Raw genomic sequence first — 21,501 nt, 5'->3', positions numbered from 1 at the left:
GATCAGATTGGAGCAAACATCACGGATCATCAATGATTCTAATGAGATCAGCGTCTTCTGGCTCCACAAAGCGCAGATTAAAGGCCGACTTACAGTTGCTCTTTAGACAGGAAGCGTTACCTGTTTATCCTTGACGCGCAGATTGTTGCAGTATTCTCCTGAAAGATAGGGGGCAGTAAACTATTCTGGTGAAAACGGGGAAGAAACGCTTGATGCCAAATATCCAGAACGGCTGTGCGGGGTAACACAAGAACTGTTGTGTTTTAATCAGAAGTTATTGTACTTGAGTAAACATGTGTTGAAGTAGTAAAAGTAAAACGTATCCACCCAAAAAATTATTCCACAGTAAAATAGTATCTGGTAAAGCCCTACTCAAATCCTAAGTAACTGCTCAAATTATTAATCATTTAATATTTAAGAACTACATCATCAGATGGACCAAAATATAAAGTTAAGTGGAACTGTTGATATTTTAATTACGAAAATGAAAATAATTCATATATGTACCAAAAAAAAAATCAGGCAAAAGAAATGTTTTCTAGAGCAATTTCTTTCAATAAAAAAAATTGAAACTTTAACTAAAGCTGCATGTGTCTGTACCTGGTGAATTTTTGGTTAAAACATATTTGTTCTTTATTCAGTGAAAGTTACTCAAAGTAGCAGGAGAATCTAGAAATTTCACTCAAATAAAAAGCGCAGTGTAGGAAAAATCTCAAAGTGCATTTTTTTTACTCAAGTAATTGTAACCTGTCACAACCCAACTCTGCTCAAGATTAAACATAAAAATCCGAAAATTTGACATTAGTGAAGCGTTTCTATACAGCAGTTCCCCAGACAGTTGACTCTGAACCAGACAAACACACAGAGAGCAGACAGACCAGGGTTCGGTCCGGTACAAATGTTTATTCTGATACAAAGAGCGTGACTGTGACAACAGAACCAGCGGAGCTTGTTGGTCCAAATCTACAAAAATAAAATGATTTCAGTAGAAAACACCAGACAGCTGGTTGGCCTTTACATCCTCAGAGTTTCTGTTGCTTTGATTTCCAGTCTGCAGGAATCACAGAGCTGATGACCTATGACCCTCAACGAATGGAGGCGCTCAGACAGCCGGCCAATCAGGTTCCAGCTCAGATTTTTAACAATTTCAACAGAAAACTGAAGCTTAATGTAACTAAAAATCCTCTGATTTCACATTTTTTTAATGTTTAAAATATTTTTTTTAATTTCTTAACATAAAAATCTCAGTAAAACTGTTCATATGTCATTTATTTTCCTTTTGCATTAAACAAACTGAAAGCTCCCCTTTGCTGTAAAGTTTTCACCCTGTTGAAGTCTCTTCCTGTAGTGGTGAGACGTGGAGCGCTGAAAGTTCTGGAAACATTTCATGTGACTTTTATCCTGGAAAAACAAGAACCTGCATGAAAACGTTTTCACACCCTCAACCCAACTGTCTTGGTTCCAGGGAGTCATTCTGCCTGCTTTATACAAGTTCTCCAGTCTAGTCTTCACTCGCCTATTCAGCTCATTGATTTTCAGTCTGGACTTTGACTAGGCCGTTCTAAAACTATGTAGTTTTCCTCCCATAAAATCATTCATGAAATGTTCTGACTTGATGTTTGGTCTCTCGGAGATGATGGAAAATAAAATCCTTCAGTTTTCTAGCAGATCAGTGTGATGTGCCCTTCTCCTGACTGATACCTTTAAACCGTCTGACCCTGTGGAACATGAGCAGATGTGAGGAAGATCCCAGCTGAACTTTACTTCAGGTTCATCAGATTCACCCAAATGCTAGAACTGGACCAGAACCTGCTAGTTGGAGGGTGTATAAACCCGACCGGGTTATTACAGATTTATTGGTTCTGTTTTCCCCACTAAGAAGTCAGTTTGTGTTCCAGGTGAATTTTTCAGGATAAAGGTCACATTAAGGGTGAATAAAGTCGGGTTTTGCCTCAGAGGAAGTGGATATGTTCACCTTTCAGCTTCGTCATCAAATCGACTTTATCAACATTTTACTGATTGTGAGCCGTAACTTGAAAACTGGAGCGTTTCCGGTCTGCGGTGCCGTTCAGACAGGCCACACCCAGTGAGCACACACTGCTACTGATTGGCCAAAGGAGAGCGCCTTCAACGGGAACCGAGGTCAAAGGTCAGCGGTTTCTCTGAAGCCGCTGCTGGCCGGTCCAGCAGAATCGGTCCAGACCTGCTGAACGGGTCGGGCTGCAGGGGAACGCAACCTGTAACAGAGATAGTTTCCTCAACAAACAAACCATCACCGTCCTCCAGAACCGGCACCGGCCATGTTTGGCACAGAAACCAGCAGGTCAGAGGTCAGATCGGACCTTCACAGCAAAGTGCAGGTCAGCCGAACGCTCTGAGTTCTACAACGATTCTGAAGGGGTCCGGTTGGACTCTGGAGCAACTTTCAGTCCAGAAATCGGAACTCAGAACCTCCTGATATCCAACCGGTCCTCATTTCCTCACTACTTCTTCTCTGTTTGGATCAGCGGTTCTCCAGAACCTCCATAAGGTCCTCTGGGTTCTGTTGGACTGAAAAGGACTGAATATCAGCCAAAGTCCAAAAGAACTGTCTGGAAGACTTGTAGAACCAGAACAGAGAGAGGAAGGAACTGGATAAGAGGAAAGAACCGGGACCGGATCAGAACCTTTGAATGCTGCTGTTTGTTTAACCGCCAGACTGAAATCTGTTCTGAGCCCAGTGAGCGGTCCAGTCCGATATGGCACAAACAGAACCAAACCCGCTCTCTTCAGACGCTGGGAGGTTCTGGCTCAACCCGAAGCTGGACCCAGTAAAAGGCTGTCCTGTTGCTGCTCGACAGTAAATCACTTCCTGTTATGAGAGGAAACACCAGCGGTTCTGTCCCAGCTCAGTTGGAGCCCGGATACAGCGACCAGAACCAACTGACCCAGGAGGTTCTGCTGGTTCTGGTCGGGGTCCACCGACCTTTAATTTGACTTACTAAAGCGTTTCAGTCTTTGATGATGATGGCCTCAGAGCATCAGAGCCCGTTGCTATGACAACAGCTTCAGGAGAGGTCAGAGTGAAGCTGCGAGTTTGTGGTGAAGTAAAACAGAACCGGTGCTGGGTTCTGGTCGGACTGCTCTCTGAGCTCAGGACCGGTCTGCTCACACAGCCTGGAAAAGCAGCGCCCGCTCCTCCCTCTCCGCCGCCAGGATGCTGGGCAGCGGCGGCAGGGAGCCGTTGAGCAAGGTACCGCCCGTCCTTAGGTAACAGGAGACGATCTTCTGGTCCAGACGCAGCTGGCGGGGGACGCTGTCCAGCGGCTTGGGGTCCAGATCCAGGACGGAGACGGAGGAGGAGAAGGCCTGAGGTCTGAAGTCCCTGAGACGCTTCTGGGAGGAGAGGCTGTGGAGGAAGAGGAGGGTCAATGACGAAGCTTTAACTTGCCGTCCACAGCCACCACAACGCGGCAGAACCGTTATAAATTAAACCGGGAGATGTAGGGATTAATAATTTAGCGCAGTGCGCCACAGCGAGGGAAAAGTAACACAGTAAAGCCCTGAAGAACAACTCAAAACCATTTTCCTTTTTCTCCCTGTCTGAGTCGGCTACGGTACAAAAACACACGTTGCAGTTTTATGTTTCCAGCTTTGCTGTTTATTTTGTGATTATTAATAAGAGATCGCAGTGGTGGCTAATTTGCCGTAGCAGTAGCTAAACGATCACAGCAGTGGTTGATTATTCATTTAAACACCTGCTGATCATCTACTGATGATCGGTCTGAGTTGGTGTCTGGGTTTTTCTTTAACTCAACAGAAACATCACAATTTGCAGAACCTTCACATGTTGAGGTGGTCAAAGTCAAGCTAGCATAACTGACTAACTTCCATCTCCCTCGCTATTATTTAGACCCGGTTCTGCAACGGGTCTATATAAAAATAAATGTAGATGTCTTTTACTTGGGTTGCAACAATACATGTATCTGTTATGAACCGTTCAGTGCAATGCTCTTGGTTCAGTAAACACCATACAGATTTTTTTAAATTATTAGATCATCATTCAGATCTGCTGTTTGGAATAATTTTAGTTTTCATGGCAGATCGTGGACAAAAGCACAACCCTTAACTGCATCGGTAGGAACACAAAGAATGACGGTACATCACCCGGTGTGAAGACAAGTGGAACCAGACAAAGATTAACAACAAGCAGACATGCTGCAAACTTCATCCCAGTCATTTAGACAAACATTAGCGCATCGATTCACAGAGGGAAAAAGAAATGGACCGTGTGATCGCTCTGTGCAAAACCCATTTCTGTTGTAGAAAGCAGAACATGCTGTGAGTTCTTGAGCCTCGTTACAAGATTTATTCATAAATATATTTTACCAATACCGCAGTCCCTATCTTACACAAGACAGAAATGGAATTTGAGACTTATTTGCCGTTTCAGTAACATTTAATTTACAAACTGCACTTCTGGGGTTCAAAAAATGTTTAATTGATTCAATAAATTATACGTTGACAAATAATTGTTTTATGTGTATCAAACGAAATATTGAATCGTGACACTAAAGCACTAACTGAACCGTGAATTTTGTGTATTGTTGGACTTCTAATCAACTGAACTATCTGTGATCCAGTAGCTAAAGTCCAGTTGACTTGGAATAAAATCACTCAGGTCAATTTTCATCTCTAGATTCAGTGAACATCCAGGCTACAGACTGAAGGCCTCAGCTCTGATTTAACAAACAGACTAAGGTCTTACTCTTCATCATCATCCTCTTCCTCACTACTGGGAACCAGCGTAACCATGATGGAGCAGTCCTTAGCTGTCATGGCGATCCGGTACTGATGGACCTGCAGAGAAAGAAAACAGAACTGGATTAAAACTGACTGAAGAGCAACAGAAAACCTGAGAAAAACTTTAACTGTATCCTGAGAGGCTGAGTTTTGGCGGATCAAGCGGGCCGGATCAAGCGGAGGCGGATCAAGCGGCGGAAGCGGATCAAACGGATCTAATGGAAGCGGCGGATCAAGCAGGCGGATCTAATGGAGCGGATCAAACGGAGCGGATCTAATGGAGCGGATCAAACGGAGCGGAGCGGATCAAACGGAGCGGAGCGGATCAAACGGAGCGGAGCGGATCAAACGGAGCGGATCAAACGGAGCGGATCCAACGGACCGGATCCAGGAGCGGATCTAACGGAGCGGATCTAACGGAGCGGATCTAACGGAGCGGATCTCAGTACTGATGACTTACAATCTTTCCTACTGCAGAGAGAGCAGAAAGTTTCAGAGGGTCTCTGCAGTCTGCACTCTGAGAAACTCAAACTCTTCTGTCTGGACCATCAGCAGCCAGTTTGTCTCGTCTGCAGAGATTCAGAAAAACACTCCAAGCACAGATTCAGACCCATCGATGAAGCTGCTCAGGATCACAGAGAGAATCTGAAAACATTTCTGGAGCCTTTAAAGGAGAAACTGGAGCTGAAGAAGGAAGTTAAAGAGAAGTTTGATCAGACAGCAGAACACATGAAGGTCCAGGCCCGACACACAGAGAGGCAGATTGTTGAGCAGTTTAAGAAGCTTCGTCAGTTTCTAGCAGAGGAAGAGGAGGCCAGGCTGGCTGCACTGAGGGAGGAAGAGGAGCAGAAGAGAGGGATGATGAAGGAGAAGATGGAGGCTCTGAGCAGAGAGATAGCAGCTCTTTCAGACACAGTCAGAGCCACAGAGGAGGAGCTGAGAGCTGAAGACGTCTCATTCCTGCACAACTACAAGGCTGCAGTGGAAAGAGTCCAGCGCTGCCCCCTGCTGGAGGATCCACAGCTGCCCTCAGGAGCTCTGATAGACCAGGCCAAACATCTGGGCAACCTGGCCTTCAACATCTGGAGCAACATGAAGGACATGGTGACCTACACTCCTCTGGTTCTGGACCCAAACACGGCTGGGTCAAGACTCTTCCTGTCTGACGATCTGACCAGTTGGACAGTAGGAGAGATGAAGAAGCTTCCTGATAATCCAGAGAGGTTCAAGTCATGGCGTTCTGTCCTGAGCTCTGAAGGTTTTAACTCAGGGAACCACAGCTGGGATGTTGATGTTGGACACGGTGAAGACTGGATGCTTGGTGTGTTAGCAGAGTCTGTCCAGAGGAAGGGAGACAGAGAGACTGGATTGTTGGTTTTAGGGTTCAGTAAAGGTAAATACTCTGCGTGTTCTCCATGAGCTCCTTTCACATTTCTCTCAGTCCAGAAGAAACTCCAGAGGATCCGAGTGAATCTGGACCGGGACGGAGGAAAGCTGTCGTTGTCTGACCAGGATACTAACACACACATACACACCTTCACACACTCCTTCACTGGCAGGGTGTTTCCTTACATCATCACTGCAGACAACGTAAAAATCTTACCAATGAATGTCTCAGTTAGCAAACAGCAGCTCTGATGTTCTCAGCATGAAGAACCTAAACAGCCTCAAACGGCCCTCGCAGCTCTGCACCGCTCTGTCCTCATGGCAACCACCACCTATCACAAACACTTTCCCACTCCCGTCCACTAGGGGGCGCATTTGACAAATCTTCCAAATAGACTCAATGCGAGTCCAGCAGCATGTCTTAAAAGTTTGGCTTCAAGATAGGTTGGGTCTTGAAGGTCGAAGGATTGGCGAGTACTTCCTGCAGGCACATATTATGTGTGGTTATCTACAGTTAGTGAATACAGTTTCAATCTGAGATCACAAACTGGGTGATCTTCAGTATTTTCTCTGTATTGGGTGTAAAACATGGCTGGCAAAGACATCTCTGTACGTTTTGGGAAATTGTAGAAGTGTTGCGATGTTTATGCTTCTACAATAAACTAAGGTCAATGTGCAGGGTGTTTTGAATGTTGCCAGGTGGCGCTGTTGAGCCGTTTCTATTGCAAGTTTTGCAATGACCTTAAAATACATAAATGTCAAGCAGGCCTGATGCGACTGTCATGTTTGGTGAGCGCTCAAATATGTTAAGGCCTCCAAAAACCCAGTTTATTTGACGGAAGAATCATCATAATAAACACTAATTACAATATTCCTTCACTGCGCTGAACTTAATAAAACCTTATGGATCCGACCAGACCAATAAACACTGCAGAGGAAAACTCAGAGGTTTTTATTCTATCGTCTCAGCAGATATTTAGTTGAATGAAACCATTTAGTTTGTCCTGTGGCTTGGAGAACGGCTATAGAAAAACCTAGAACACTGATCTGGAGGATAAATCTGTTAGTGCTGGACTGTTTGACACTTAAAATCTGTCCAGCATCAATAAAGAGTTTCTGTCTCTGCTGTTCATCATCATGGAAACATTCTGGGTTTAGTTCTGTTAAATGACGTTGTTGTTCATCTTTATTTAAAAAGCAAAACTGGAAGTTGGTTTCAAGTGTGAAAATAAAGAGGAAATTGTTCCAGTGTTTCTGTGTTACTGGGAGAACTGGTAACCATCTGACCTTGGCTGCAGCGTACTCCACAGAGTCGTCATCCTCCATCGAACATTTCTGCACTTTCTCCAGGAAGTTCTGGTCGTACGGTCCGTCTATCTGGAGGCCGGTCCTGACGCAGAGAGACAGAGACGTAAGAGTCCAGGTCTACCTGTAGGGACAGGTTTTCCTTCTGGTTCTGGTTGGCCGGGTTCTACCTATCCTTGGGGAAGTCCTGCAGGTGTTGCTCCACTCGGCAGTACAGAGGATAAAGTCCTTCGATGTCCAACGAGTCCAACATCTGAGTCTGAAGGATTCTGGACAAAATGTTGTTGGTGGGTAAACCTTGAGATCCTGCATCACAGAGAGACGGGTTCATTAAATCAACCTGGAAATGGTTCTGGTTTCAGGTCCGGTTCCAGAGAATTTCATCAGGAAGTCTGCTCTTCTGTTTTATCTGTAACATCAAGAACTGGAAGATGCTGCAGAACCAAAACCTTTGGAGGAAAACAAACTAAAATCTGAACTAAACTCCTGTTTCAAACGTCTCGGACCAGAACCAAAGGTTTTGTGGTTGAGCTAGACCCAAAGTGCATGAGGTTTGAACTTACAATTATTAAAAGCTTCTAGTAACAACAGTTTATATGTTTCTCTTCCATAAAAACAACCAAATAGTTATTGTTGTATCATGCAGCCTTTCAATGAAATCCTTCTGGTGTGGGTCAAAGGTCACCTGCATATGAATGTTTCTGTCTGTATTTATTGTAATTTTTATTCATAAATAACTTATTTATTAATGATAAGATGTTTGTAAATATATGACAGAAATCAACACAAAGTTCCTGCTGATTCTGATCTGGGGAAACTGAACGGATACTGACCTTCCATAACAAACTTCAAATTCAAATAATAACTAGGAAATGTTTTTATCCTGAAAATGTTAAAAAGACTAACATCCATCACTGAACTCCAGCAGAACTTTACGTCCTAATTCTACAATAATGGGCTTGTTAAACATCAAGACTTATTTTGTTGAGTATGTTTAGCTGATTTTCTGCTTTTTTGTTTTCTGAGTCTTGAAGCTGTTTTCCAGTATTCCATTTTGTTTCAATACTTCAATATTCTTCTTTTTCTTGGTAGTTAAATTGCATTATTGGTGTAAAGTTGAGTTATTTTGCTAATAAACTCTCAGAGAACGGTGTGTGTTTATAGTGGTTTCTGTGTGAGGACGTTCTGCTGTCCAGAAGAGTTACATTTATTCCTTCATGAGAAAATAGCACGTTTACCTAATGATGGCGCCCCAATTAACTAAAGAAAGTTACTCCATAAATTATTTCATTAATAATAAATTACATAACATAACCATTACTAATGGCGTGTTTAAAAAAATCCTCTTCTTCCACTCTGTTGTTTCCATTCTAACAGGTAAGTTTGTGTTGCTTTAGTGATAAAGTTGGAAAATCCACAGCAGATAAAGAAAATTCACCTTCACCTGTGAACAGAACAGATTTCTCTACAAATAAAAAGTTAAACTTTGCTTCTAGGTGAAAGCAAGACACAGCAAAGCCCTGATGATCGCCTCGTTACCAGACTAAATTCATTCCTGTAGGACATTTTAGGAGCATCATTGGCTGTTCACGTCACCACGGTAACTCAAAATACCAGTAGAAGTGTACATCATCACATCTCAAGTCTGAGCTGCATGTTTTCATATGCATATTATTTGGGTTAATGCTGAGGTTTGCTCTGCAATAATCTTGACAGAAGATCAGAGTGAAAAATACGAGGTGCCTCCATGTATTGCCATGGCAACGCTGACCCATATAATGCATTTCTGAAACGCAGTTTCATAAAAAAAAAAAGGCGACTCAACGACCGACTGGCTAATTTAAACATTTAAACTCCTGCTCAGCTGGTCAATCAACCATCACTGTGTTCAGGGAACCAACGATTAATAATCCAGAAATAAACTTGATATCGTAACGAACTGAATGTTTTGTTTTTAACGTAATCTTTACTCGTCTCGCAGGCGGTTGCCATGGTAACAGGTGTGTTTAAACTACAAAGAGAGAGTAAAAAGGTAGGAGTGGTTTTGAGTTGATCACCTGTTCAGGTTATTTTACCTTTGTTTACCTTTGCTGTGGTTCATTACAGCCGCTGTAGTTTCTAAACGTTGGACTAATTACCTCGTTTGTTTGTGAGTTTACATCATTCACAACAAACATCACATAAAACAAATAGATTTCATTACATTTTAACAAACCAACAGCTTCTTTACCTTTCCAGAACTCTTTGGTTCCTCCTATCAGTCTGTAGCTTCTCATATTGAGGTCAAAGGTCAGATCTACCATAACTGACTGACACCTGCTGGCCTCAGGTTTGCAACCAGCTGGTGACTGAGAAACCAGTAACCTCCTCCCAGTGTCAGAATCTGCATCAGGTTTTCTATCACTTTATTATTTCTGCTATAACTGATGGATATTCACATATTTTTATATGCAAATATAAAAATATGTGAAACTCTATTCTCTTGACTCCAAGTCAATAGAGTTTAATTTACTATTTTTATGTCTTGGTGTCATGAGGTCGATCTCAGCCAGCTGGTGAAAGAAAAAGTTTGAGCTCCCCCAATTTAACAAATATGTACAAATATTTTTTATAAATGTTACCCTCTGCAGCTTTAAAGGAACAAGTTCTGATGATGTTTGAGGACAAACTGACCGTGGCGAATCCGCTCCCTGTTAAACAGACTGGCCTCGCAGAAGCTCCGCCCCTCTCCTGTCCTGTCGGTCACCTGACCTCCGTCTCCTCCTGCGGCGCTCAGCAGGGCGTTTCCCAGGACCTTCGGACACAAAACCAGCCGTTAGCGCCGACCGACACCAGCAGCCTCAGGCAGAGCCATACTGGGCCGCTGCTTCACCTGTATGAAGTCGTTCAGGACGGCTTTGGTGGTCACGTGACCGTTGACGCGGTTGTTTCCACGCAGGAAGTAAGGTCTGAGGTGATGCAGCAGAGAGTTTGTGTCGGGCGACTCGTCACTACCCTCCTTACTGTTGTAGATACACTGACCACCCTGAAACCCAGAACCAGCTGTTAGTCCGGTTGGAATAAAAACAAAACACAATCAGCAAAGTTAGCCGGAAAAAAGAGAAGAAAACAGCTTAAAAATATGATTTATTAAAACACGAAGGACCAGGAACATCAGAGAACCAAAGTTTGGCTTCATACCTTAAATACTTTGAGATTATTCTGAGGTTCTTCTATCAGGTGTCTGATGGCGAAGTGCATTCTCTGTTTGTTTCTGCACAGAAGAAGAAGAAGAAGAAGAAATCAGACTGCGACAGAATACAGAACACAAAGACGGAAGACAGTTCTCTGAAAACCTACGGGGCAGCAAATGCATCGTCAGTGAACTCACCCTGAGAACAGGTCCAGGGGACAGTACAGACTGCGTCTCTTCCACTTCCCATTGGCCACCTGAACAGGTGAGACCGAAACAGAAGAGCTGCTGGTGAGAAACCAGAACCAGAGCAGGACCAGGTCACTGGACCAGTAGGACCAGTTAGAGTTCTGTTCTGGTTCTCTTTAGCTGAAACATCTGTCCTGGGCCCCTGGACATTATTTAGTTTTTTACTTGTTCAGAACCCTGATAAGTGGATAATTGCTTCTTCTTTTGTTTTTAACTCTAATAAACCTTTCAAACTAAACTCAGTCACTTTATCTTCAACAACAGATTAAAATGTTCTGATGCTCAGCTGGTTGTTATTTGCATCTTTACCACTAGATGTCAGCATTCCTTCAGCACAGGTCTTGTGGTTTAATGAGGAAGATGCAGTAAAACCTGTATGACTTCAGTCAGGATGATTTCCTTTCCATCAGAGCAGAATGAAAGACGATCTGAGGATGTTCTTCATCTGACAGGAGGAACATGTTTATGTTCTTCTGCAGCTTTACTCAGAGGAACCAGCTCAGAAACAAACAGAGCAGCTTTTGTTTTTAGATCAGAGTGATACAGCTTAGCATTCTGCATGTCTCAGAACAGAGGCGTTGATTCACCACAGGCCGAGGCGGATCAAACATCAGTGTGTGTGTGTGTGTGTGTGTGTCCGTGTCCTGCAGGCTCTACCTTGTAGTGCTGGTGCATGCAGTAACGACACACTCTGGTCTTGATGTCCTTGCTGACGTGTTTTGGGGACGGCAGGAAGCCGCATTTAGGCTGAAAACAGAATCAAATTTATTTGTAGAGCCCATTTCATCATCAAGGCAGTTAAAGTGTTTTGAAACACAAAAACACAAAAATGCAAAGTCATAAAAACAACATACAGTAATCACTGTGACTAGAGATAAACGCCTGGATGAGTTTCTCTAATGCTGAGACATTCGTCCTCTGATCCTGGAAATGTTCTTCAGGCGATAGAAGGCCGACTTTGGAACAGTCTTTATGTGGCTCTGAGGGCTCAGGTCAGAGGTCAGCCTGATTGCTGGTTTCCAGCTGTAATAACTTAAGTTGACTCTAGATCGTTCCTCTTTACATCCAAAGATAATAACTTTAGTTTTGTTTCTGTTTAGCTGGTGAGTGACGCTCCGACCCACAGAGCGTCACTCTGAGGGAAGCATGGCGGCGAGTCGTACCTTGATCTCGATGCAGAGGGGCGGGGTCAGCGTGGGCTGGTGAAGGGTCGGAGACGTCAGGTTGGGCAGACACAGAGCGCAGCCGCTGTAGATGTCCATGACTTTATCACAGCGCCAGGCTGAAACAGAAACACAGATTGGGGATTCAGGTCCTGATCAGGGTCCAAACGGGCCCCTGTCGGGTTCTGAGGTCTCACCTGGTCTCTGATGCTGAATCTTGATGGATAACTGTCGAACAAACTCCAGCGGCAGTCTGACCACTTCCTGCAGACCAAATAAAGACACAACACTTCAAGTTCAACATCAAACTGAACTTCCACATAAATCTGATTCGCAGCATCACTGAGCTCAGGGTGTACAAACTTTTTACCATAACAGCCAAAATTATTCAGGCTGAAAGTTCTCAATGGTCAAAAATACAACAGAGTATTGGAGTAAGACTAAGAGATATCTTTAAATTTACAGAGTAAAATCATAATATTGCCAGAAAAAAAGTCGTAGCTTTAAGAATAAAATCATAATTTTAGAAAAATAAAGTTGTAACTTTGGAGAAGAAAAAGTAATATTAGGAGGATAAAGTCATAATATTACCAGATTAAACACAATAGATGATGCATTTTTGACCCTCCTGGCTCAGGAGAATCAAATATGCACATTTTTTAACCGCTTATGAGGGGCTGCAGAAAATCAGCCCACGGACCACAAATGGCCCCTGTGCCCCACCTTGAACACCCACAGATGTGAACCATAACCAGCCGGATGATCTGCTCTGTCTCTAAACAGGAAACTTTTGGGTCAGAGTCTTCCAAATTAATGTCAGTTAATCAGTTTTCACTGTGAAATTAGAGGGTTTTTATGTCTATTTTTTTTAAATATGATTGATGATTTGTATAAATTGTGTTTTATTACCCCACTGTGGACAAACTTTTCCCCCAACAGGCAGCTCATGACATTGGAGGTGAAGTCCACGATGTTCTGGATCTGCCTGAAGGCCTGCTCCGCCGTCTGCAACACAACAACATCCTGCTGTCAGCGCTGGGGTCAAACCGCCCACCAGGGGGCGGAGCCACCCGTCCACCAGGGGGCGGAGCCACCCGTCCACCAGGGGGCGGAGCCACCCGTCCCCGGTGACCTCACCCGCCCACACCAGGCGGCCGGCAGAACGTGAGAAGGATAACGAAGGGAAATGAGGTCTGATGAAAGTAAAATCAGCGCCGGGCTTCATGCAAATAAAGGAGAAGAAGAAACACTGAACTGCAGATGCAGCTGCAGAGAAACTGGAACTGAAAACTGTTTCCGTTTCAACTGAATGTTCTGGTTCTGCGGGTCAGAACACAGTCAGAACCAGAGAGCCAGGGATGGGCATTCATCATATTGTTTATTATTTATTGTAAAAAATTTTGGTGTCACTTTATTTGAAGAGATGTGCAGAAGAATGACATAATTCAAGTCATCTCCAGTTTTGTTAAATTCTTGAAACATAATGACAAATAAAAGATCTGATATCACTAACACAAAGGACGCTCTATGAATGTCTATTCATTTTGTCAAGAAGTGCTTTTTGGTAAATAATGACCATTGAAATGCAAAGTTGCATTAAAAGTGTCAATTTTTCATGAAGAGAGGTAATCTGCAAACTGTTTTTTTTTATGTTTCTTTTGAAGTAATGGCTTCTTACTCGCTGAACGGCCCACTTTGGATCAGAACCCGTCTCTTCCTGACCCGTACGATGTTTGGACATTCGCATCATGTCTTTCTTTGCTATAATACTTTGAACAGATGAATGAGGCTCTTTCAAGCATCTAGAAACTGGAGGTGAGTCTCCAATAACTTATATGCGTCAGTTAACCAATCAGAAGCTTCCAAAACCGTGACATCATCACCTGGGCTTTCCCTCATTAAAGAAACAGTAATCATTTTGTATGTAAACTCCAGGATAAAATAATCTCTGACATTTTCTCTTATGATTGAGGCTTTTAGCTAACAGAACATTTTTGTTGATTCTGACATGAAACCAGGGAAGTTTGTTCTGATTCTGGTCTGTAGAACAGAGTCAGATCTAGCATTTTGGAACAACGTGAACAAATCAGAACTTTCCAGAACAAGGTGGTTCTGGTTCTGATCAGAAGGGTAAACAGCAGCTTTACCTGAGGAGGGTTCTCAGAGTCTTCTGCTGGATACTTGAGGAGACGTAAAACTCTACAGTGCTGCAGGAAGAGAGAGAAGTCCAGTTAGGATTCAAACATAAGAATCCGACTTTCATCAGCAGAACCAGCCTGAAGCAGCAGAACAGTTCTTCTAAACACAACGACCATGATTTATTTTACTACAGATAATCTTTCAGCCTCCTTGGAGCAGAAAGAAGACTGTCCTGATCTGGTTCTGGTTGGGTCCTGTTTCTGGATGTTGAGCCAGGCTTGTTTGGGTTTTGTCAGCTCTAGTGGCCTTTATTTGACAGTTGTCAGGCAGGAAAGTGGGGTGGGAGAGATTGACAAAGGTCAGGGGGCAAAGGTCACTCTAACTTGTGACTGACACCTCAGAACAAATTCAAGCTCTGGGTTTGGTTGAAGTGAACTTTGATTTGATTTGAATGCATATGTGAGCACCAAGTGGACCAGAGACCACTCCAAAAGCAGGAAGTGGACTACAGCGCAAGACAAATGTAGGAGAAATGAGGAAATGAGTCGTGGAAAAAAAATCCTCCAACCTCTAAAATCTAACGCCACTCCATTTTCTGCATTTGATGCAGTGCCTCCGCAGGCAAGGAGGGGAACAGGTTGCTCAAAAGGTTTGGCTGATCTGACTCATAGCAGAGAGAAAGAGAACCACAGCAGCTGGAGATGAAGCAGATGTTGCCCTTTTGGTCCCAAATCAAACCAAATCTACCGGGCTGTAAGGAGCAATGTCCCTTATTTGTTGTCTCTCACCAGGACTAGAAACTTAACAATTACTGAAAAACAACAAAATAATTACAAAACAACAAAAAAAAAAGGCTTAACAAAATTTGAATGATTGAGTCATTTTCTATTTGGATAATTTAGTGTTATAAAACAATAAGTGCAACCAAGAACATCTATAAGAACTCATTCATCCTAAATGCAATAATGTTCCTGAGTTGTTGACTGTTATTGTGCCCATTGCTGGTTTGTGATAATGGAAAGATTAAAACAATTAAAGTTGTCTGATTTTTATTATAAAAGGTTGGTTATAAAAAGAAGAAAACTTTGTGCTGTAGTTAACATTTTCAATTGTAAAAATTATTACAATTTTAATTTTTAATGAACTTTTTCATTAAAATTTAAAAAGTTTGCATCTGCATCTGTGATGGACAGGCCACACAAAATCCCTCCCAGGACCATAAATGGGCCCCAGGCCGCACTTTGGACACTCCTGCGTTAGACCAACAAGCGCATTGCGATGCACAATAAATGCACACGCAGCTCCTCCGATCCGCTCCGATCAATCGCAGTTGATAGGAGATTTGCTGGACATTAAACAAGCATAGCATCGAGTATATAATTAAATGTCTGCTAAATCAAACGCCCCCCTTTACTTAGTCTCTGCTATGCTAAGCAAAACAGCTTTTCTTGTTAAATGTGTTTTGATATTCTCATTGTGGCGTAATTAAAATGTCTAACTCCATGAGACACCATGGCTGAAAAACGTATCACAATGGAAGGGTTTTATATCAGTTGATTTATAATTATTGATTAGCTTACTGGTTTTAAATGTCTGCCAAACTGGTGGTCTGACCCTTCTGGTTTTATCCACAGTTTTCACAACCTGAAGTAATGAGGCACAGCGGCAAAATATGAAACTGCTGCTGCGCGTGTTACTCAACGAGTTGTTGCTAGGTAACCAAGGAGTGAGTTAGTTGATTCCACACCATCCTTCATTGAGAGAGGATGAGCGGATAAAGCCTGTGCCTATATCTCCCAGAATGCTGTGTGGTTCTGAATCAAAGTTCAGTGATGAGTCCATTGATACTGATCGTGTTTCTATTGCAATATTTCTTATTGACTTATTGTCCAGGACTAAATTCCATTGTCAAAAAATATGCAGTTTCAAGTTTTTTTTTCTCCCGTTGTCATGGCAGATCTGCCTTCGATTGATGATGTCTTCTTCTATACTCGCGCTCACGCTTAACTCAGAGCTAGTTGATCTATTTTGTTCTGAAACCAAAAACCGTGAGTATCAGAGCTGGGTAGGTTTATTCAGAGTATCTGCCTTCTACTCAAGGTTTGTTAACCCAGAAATATTGAGATGCGGTTGGTAAGATGACTGAAGGTAACCGTGCAGGTGAAAGGTCAGGGATTTGTTCATCATGTCAGGTCTTTAAGGTGAAATGTTGGCGATAAACATAATATAAAAAACATCAGCAGCAGGAGGCGTGTCTGACATAATCCCATTGGGAGCGCCGTGACGGAGAATTTCCAGGCGGTTTGTCAGGTAGGTTCTGACATGTACGCCCATTTTACACACAAAGACCTGATTTCACAACGTCTGGGAGTGTCAAACAAAGACCTAGAGCTGCAGCTTGGGGCTGGATGAGAATTCAACAACACCAGAAACCTGCTGGGAAAACGTCCCCAGAACAAACAGGGTTAAACATCCCAGTTTAACCCTGCTGGAAACCAGTAAGCAACACAGCTGGAGGTCCAGTCAGTTTAGAGACAGCCAGGTAAATTCAGATAAAAGCAAACTTTCTCTTCCTGAACTGTTCTCACATCAAGGCAGCATAAAGAAACCTGACGCCAGGTGAGACTCACCTGGCATAAAAAACAAACAGACAGAAAATCTAAAACCGTTTGCTGGGACGTCGTTTCACACCGAGCCTCTCGTCGGGCCCCAACTTCCTTTCTCAGGAACTAGTGGTGACTTCAGAACCGGCCCTAACGGACTCACATCCCACTTTCACAACTCCACTTCTTCTTTTATTTCATCTTTTAATATTTTATTTCATTATATGTTCTTTTTACATTTTTAACAAATACGCTCATTAATTTTTAAATTTTATTTCGTTTTTTTTTTTACTTTAATAACTTTACTTCTTTTTTAATGTTATTTATATTTACTCATTTTTGTTATTATCCTTTGCTACATATATTTTTAAACTTTATAACTTCATTTCTTCAATTTGATTATTATTTACAATTATTATGATTTGCGACATATTTTTTTTAACTGTTTAACTTCAATAGTGGTTATGTATGTCTCATAATTATTAATGAATTTATTAATGTATTTTTATAAACTTCTAACAGGTTAGAGGAGGACAGTATATTTCTCCTTAAACATGCATTTTCATCAAGAAATTTATTTAAAATGAAATTTTTATATTCAAGAAATGTGTATAAAATTTAGACATTTTAATGTATATTTTAATACACACACACACACACACACACATATATATATATATATATATATATAAATTTCTTGACAAATGCATGTTTAAGAAAAAGGACAAACAAAATACATATCTATTTCTTGATGAAAACATATGTATAAGAAAAATAAATATATTTCTGCTTTCATTTTTACTTATGTCAGTTTTGATCCTCCATATATATCAGGGGTCTCAAACTCCAGTCCTCGAGGGTCGCAGTCCTGCAGTTTTTAGATGTGCCACAGGTACAAAACACTGGAATGAAATGTCTTAATTACCTCCACCTGTAGATCAGTTCTCCAGAGCCTTAATTATTCTATTCAGGTGCTGCAGCAGAGGCACATCTAAAAGTTGTAGGACTGCGGCCCTCGAGGCCTGGAGTTTGAGACCCCTGATTTATATGAATACAACACCTGACTAAATGCAAATTAAGGTCTGAGTTCAACGAAAGCAGTCGGCGGTCGGTCTGAAGCTACAAGCGACGGCGGCGTTTCAGAAACAAATGGCCGCCTGGATTCAAAGCAGTGTGAGAAACGCAGATCATGTTGGAGCAGCGTTCCCTCATTGGGTCCTCAGGCACAACGCTTCACATGTTTCAGATGTTTTCTGACGTCAGCTGCAGGAGAGAAACATCCAAAGCTCACAGGACCGTTTCCCCCGACGACCACAGGGTCCAGTTGGGCCACAGGGTAGAAAGGGATTACATCAGCAGGGCGCCAGTTTGTTGAGGGGGGCAAAGGAATTTTATTTTAATGTTTTTTAATACATATTTTGCCAACATTGTTATATGAAACTCAGTGGCCCATTTCATATGAGTTGCAGTGATATTTGGGATTTTTATGAACATAAACAATATTATAAATTTACTGTTTATCATATTTTTATATTCTATTGTGATAACAATAAAAGCAACAATAAGAACTTTATTTATTGTTACTTTTTTAGGTAACTTTAGGTGGCATATGGAGAAACCATAGCTCCAAAAACACAAATATTGTAATATGTTTCATTTGGAACCTTGTTACATGAATATGTTTTATTTGTGTCACTAAACTGATCACATTAACCCCAATTAATAATATTTTCAAATTTATTGGTACTCTCAATGAGAAAACTGTGTAATAAAATTGACATAATGTTAAGAAATTTATCATGATAAATGATAGAAGATATAATGAATGCCAAACGCTACATGAAGATATTATATTGGTAAGGAGATTTACAGAATTGTAGTTTATTCTTTTTTATGTTTGTCTGAAAACTATAGAGTCAAACACTTGAGAGAAGCACAGCAACTCTTTCAAATGTCCAGGTTTTGTCACATTTCCAGGATCAAAACTGACATAATTAAAAATAAAGCAGAAATATATTTGTTTTGTTTTTCTCTTTTCCTCATACATACGTTTGACAAGGAATGTATCGAAGGTTAAGAACACGTGAACGTGTCCCGAACATTTCCTCGAGACAACAGTGGTTAGAGATCTTCAGCAGGAACATTTTCTATCAATTAAAACAGAAGTAGGATCACAATGTCTGTTTGAAACCAGAGTTTAACATCAATCAGCTTCGGAGCGGGATTAAAGATGATCCCGTTCAACCTGTTTGAACTTCAGAAACAAAAGATGTGCACAATGTAAGAAGCAGACAATTATTCCTGCTGAGCCCAATTTTACTACAGAGTTTAATGGGTTACTAAACATAACATGTTTAAATGCAAAACATTGTTCAAAAAAAGAGGAACAGAGGGATCTGAACGGTTCGCTTCGCTTTCTAAACCAGATGGGCCAGAACCAGCAGGCACTTTTTTTTATCTTTATTTAGACACCATGAACTGTGAATTAATCCCAGAACATGTCTGTAACTTTTAAACCCTTCTGACCGTGAATGCGTCATAAGGTCCTTCATCTGAACAACAGAAGACGAACCAAACCGGTTCCCAGTGATTCAGGTTTATCACTTATAGTGTTCTGGACTTATTGCTCAACAACACGGTTAGTCTCTGACCTGTTCCGACTGCTCAGACACAAGAACCAGACCATAAAAAACACTCTATTGGGAAAGAAATATCGGTTTTAATGTCAGATAAAAATAAGAACAGGCCTATTAAATCATTTCCATCAACAGCTGATGGAAACACTGATGCTAAGTCCGTTAGCTTATCAACAGCCCCGATACTTTGGTTTTTCGATCTAAAATATGTTAAACTCTCAGTTAATCTGCCCGGTGACACGTTTAAACAAGATTGTGATGTAATAAAATAAATAAAAGTTTTGTTATTCCGTTGTAAGAAGCTGTTTACATGACTTAACTAGCTTCAACCGTTACAGAGGACCAGGGTGAAGTTAGCTTTCGATTCGAAGCTTCCGTAAAGGGCTAGTCCACAGTTTTTGAAGACCCTAAACTTTCAAAAATCTAAAATACTTAATAAAAATCAAACCAGGATTGAATTTCCTTTACAGATTATTTGGAGGATTTTGATCATTAACATTAAAAGTTTTATTTTCGTCCTTTTTAGGTATGTATGTTTTTGGTATGTAAATCATTACATTGTTTTTTGGTGCATACGTTAACAGTTAATATCTGAACTGAATTAATCTACAGTTAATGCAGATTCCTGCATAAACATAACAACTGAAGATCTGCCAAAAAAAAATCACATTTATAAAACATTTAATCTACTTGTCAAATATAATAAAAGGACAAGTTTAAGTATGTTTGTTTTCAAGAAACATGAGTCCAGAATAAAGACAGGTGTGTTGTCAAATCTGAAAAGGAAACAGCAACTATTTAATACAGTTTTCCAAGAATATTAAAGTTTTAATTGGAGGGTTTATGTCTGTCAATGTAACATGATGTTTAGTAATACTGTATTTTGTATTAGAATAACATAGAAAAAGCTACACATACAGAAGGACTAAAATATCAAGTTTATTCAAACGTCTGCAATGTTAACTTAAACAACAGAGCCCATGTTTGAAATATTGAAAATAACTGAGTATTTTCTTAAAGTAATTCTGAATTTTGCTTTTTATGTCAGGTGTTAGAGAATTTAACCTGGAGATTTAATTCTCTAAGATTATTCTCTTTTTCAAGACTCAATCAAATTAAAAGCAATTTCATACTTCTCAAGCAGTGTAGAAAAATTATAAACGATATTTATTCCCAGACCAAATGTACTTAAGCTTACGTTTGGAGGTTCTCCGTTAGATCTAAAGCAGTTCTGGAGACTCTGAAATCGCTATTTATAGAAATTTCAACAATCAAAATTAAGTTTAAGGTATTAAACGTTGTTTGATTAAGCTATAATAAATGCAGAATATTTTTCTTAGCTTTGGTCAAAATAGTTGCTTTGGATTTTGTTGTAGACCGGATGCCCCAGGTTCCCTAAACAGTGAACTAGCCCTTTAAAAAACTTCGAATCAGACGCTAACTTCAGCATCGTTAGCCTATTTACCTGAACATGGGAGACCACCAGGCTCTTGTTTCCTTCTCCGTGGTATTTCCAGTCATTTTCATCCACTCTGTCCAGTTCCATCACACCGCGGAGAGCCGACCGAACTCCCGACACACACCACACAAGGAATCAGGACGGTGCAAACCCCGGACCCTGCTGGCTGCTAGCGGTGGACCGACAGATTGACGCCCTGTGTTCCGTCAAAGTCCGTCCCTCTCAGAATCCCCCCAGGCTCCTCTCCGAGCACGCCTCTGACGTGCTGTTCTCGCTCGGCCTTCTGAATTTGATGGATGCAACTGACAAATTACTAAAAATAAAAGTAGAAACACATATTTAGTTTGTCCTTTTCCTAAACATATATTGTTTTATCTTTACGAGTTTTCGTATATATATAATTTAATTTAATTTAATTTAATTTAATTTAATTTAATTTAATTTAATTTAAGACTATCATTATTAACAAATGTTTTATATGGAGACAGATAACTCGCTGAGGTGAACCCTAAAGGGAAAACACCGAAAGGAATAGAAGAATATTAATAACTGTTGTTTGAATAAAAACTAACTATTTTATTTCGTTATATCCAAACACATTCTCAAT

General features: G+C 41.1%; 1 protein-coding gene across 2 annotated transcripts; it reads right to left on the bottom strand.

The window, feature by feature from the left end:
* Window positions 1-888: 888 nt before the first annotated feature.
* ippk (inositol 1,3,4,5,6-pentakisphosphate 2-kinase) lies at window positions 889-21,176 on the bottom strand. 2 transcript variants are annotated; one of them, XR_006371167.1, is made up of 15 exons: window positions 20,901-21,174; window positions 14,205-14,264; window positions 12,967-13,062; window positions 12,255-12,321; window positions 12,058-12,176; window positions 11,552-11,641; window positions 10,844-10,902; window positions 10,654-10,726; window positions 10,346-10,498; window positions 10,147-10,267; window positions 7,644-7,779; window positions 7,456-7,558; window positions 4,748-4,839; window positions 2,982-3,388; window positions 889-2,237 (listed from the first exon to the last, which is right to left on the bottom strand). XR_006371167.1 is itself a non-coding variant. In XM_044122499.1 (14 exons), exons 1-14 carry the CDS (start codon window positions 20,979-20,981, stop codon window positions 3,148-3,150), a joined length of 1,491 nt encoding a protein of 496 aa, XP_043978434.1. In that variant the 5' UTR covers window positions 20,982-21,176; the 3' UTR covers window positions 889-3,147. The 2 variants fall into 2 exon arrangements, 1 of the variants encoding a protein (XP_043978434.1); XM_044122499.1 differs by having other exon boundaries at window positions 889-3,388; window positions 20,901-21,176.
* Window positions 21,177-21,501: the final 325 nt, after the last annotated feature.

This window comes from Gambusia affinis, linkage group LG07 (genome assembly GCF_019740435.1).
Source record: "Gambusia affinis linkage group LG07, SWU_Gaff_1.0, whole genome shotgun sequence".
Taxonomy (NCBI): domain Eukaryota; kingdom Metazoa; phylum Chordata; class Actinopteri; order Cyprinodontiformes; family Poeciliidae; genus Gambusia; species Gambusia affinis.
Note: the sequence above shows the minus strand (reverse complement) of the source record. Positions and strands in the feature narration are given on the sequence as shown.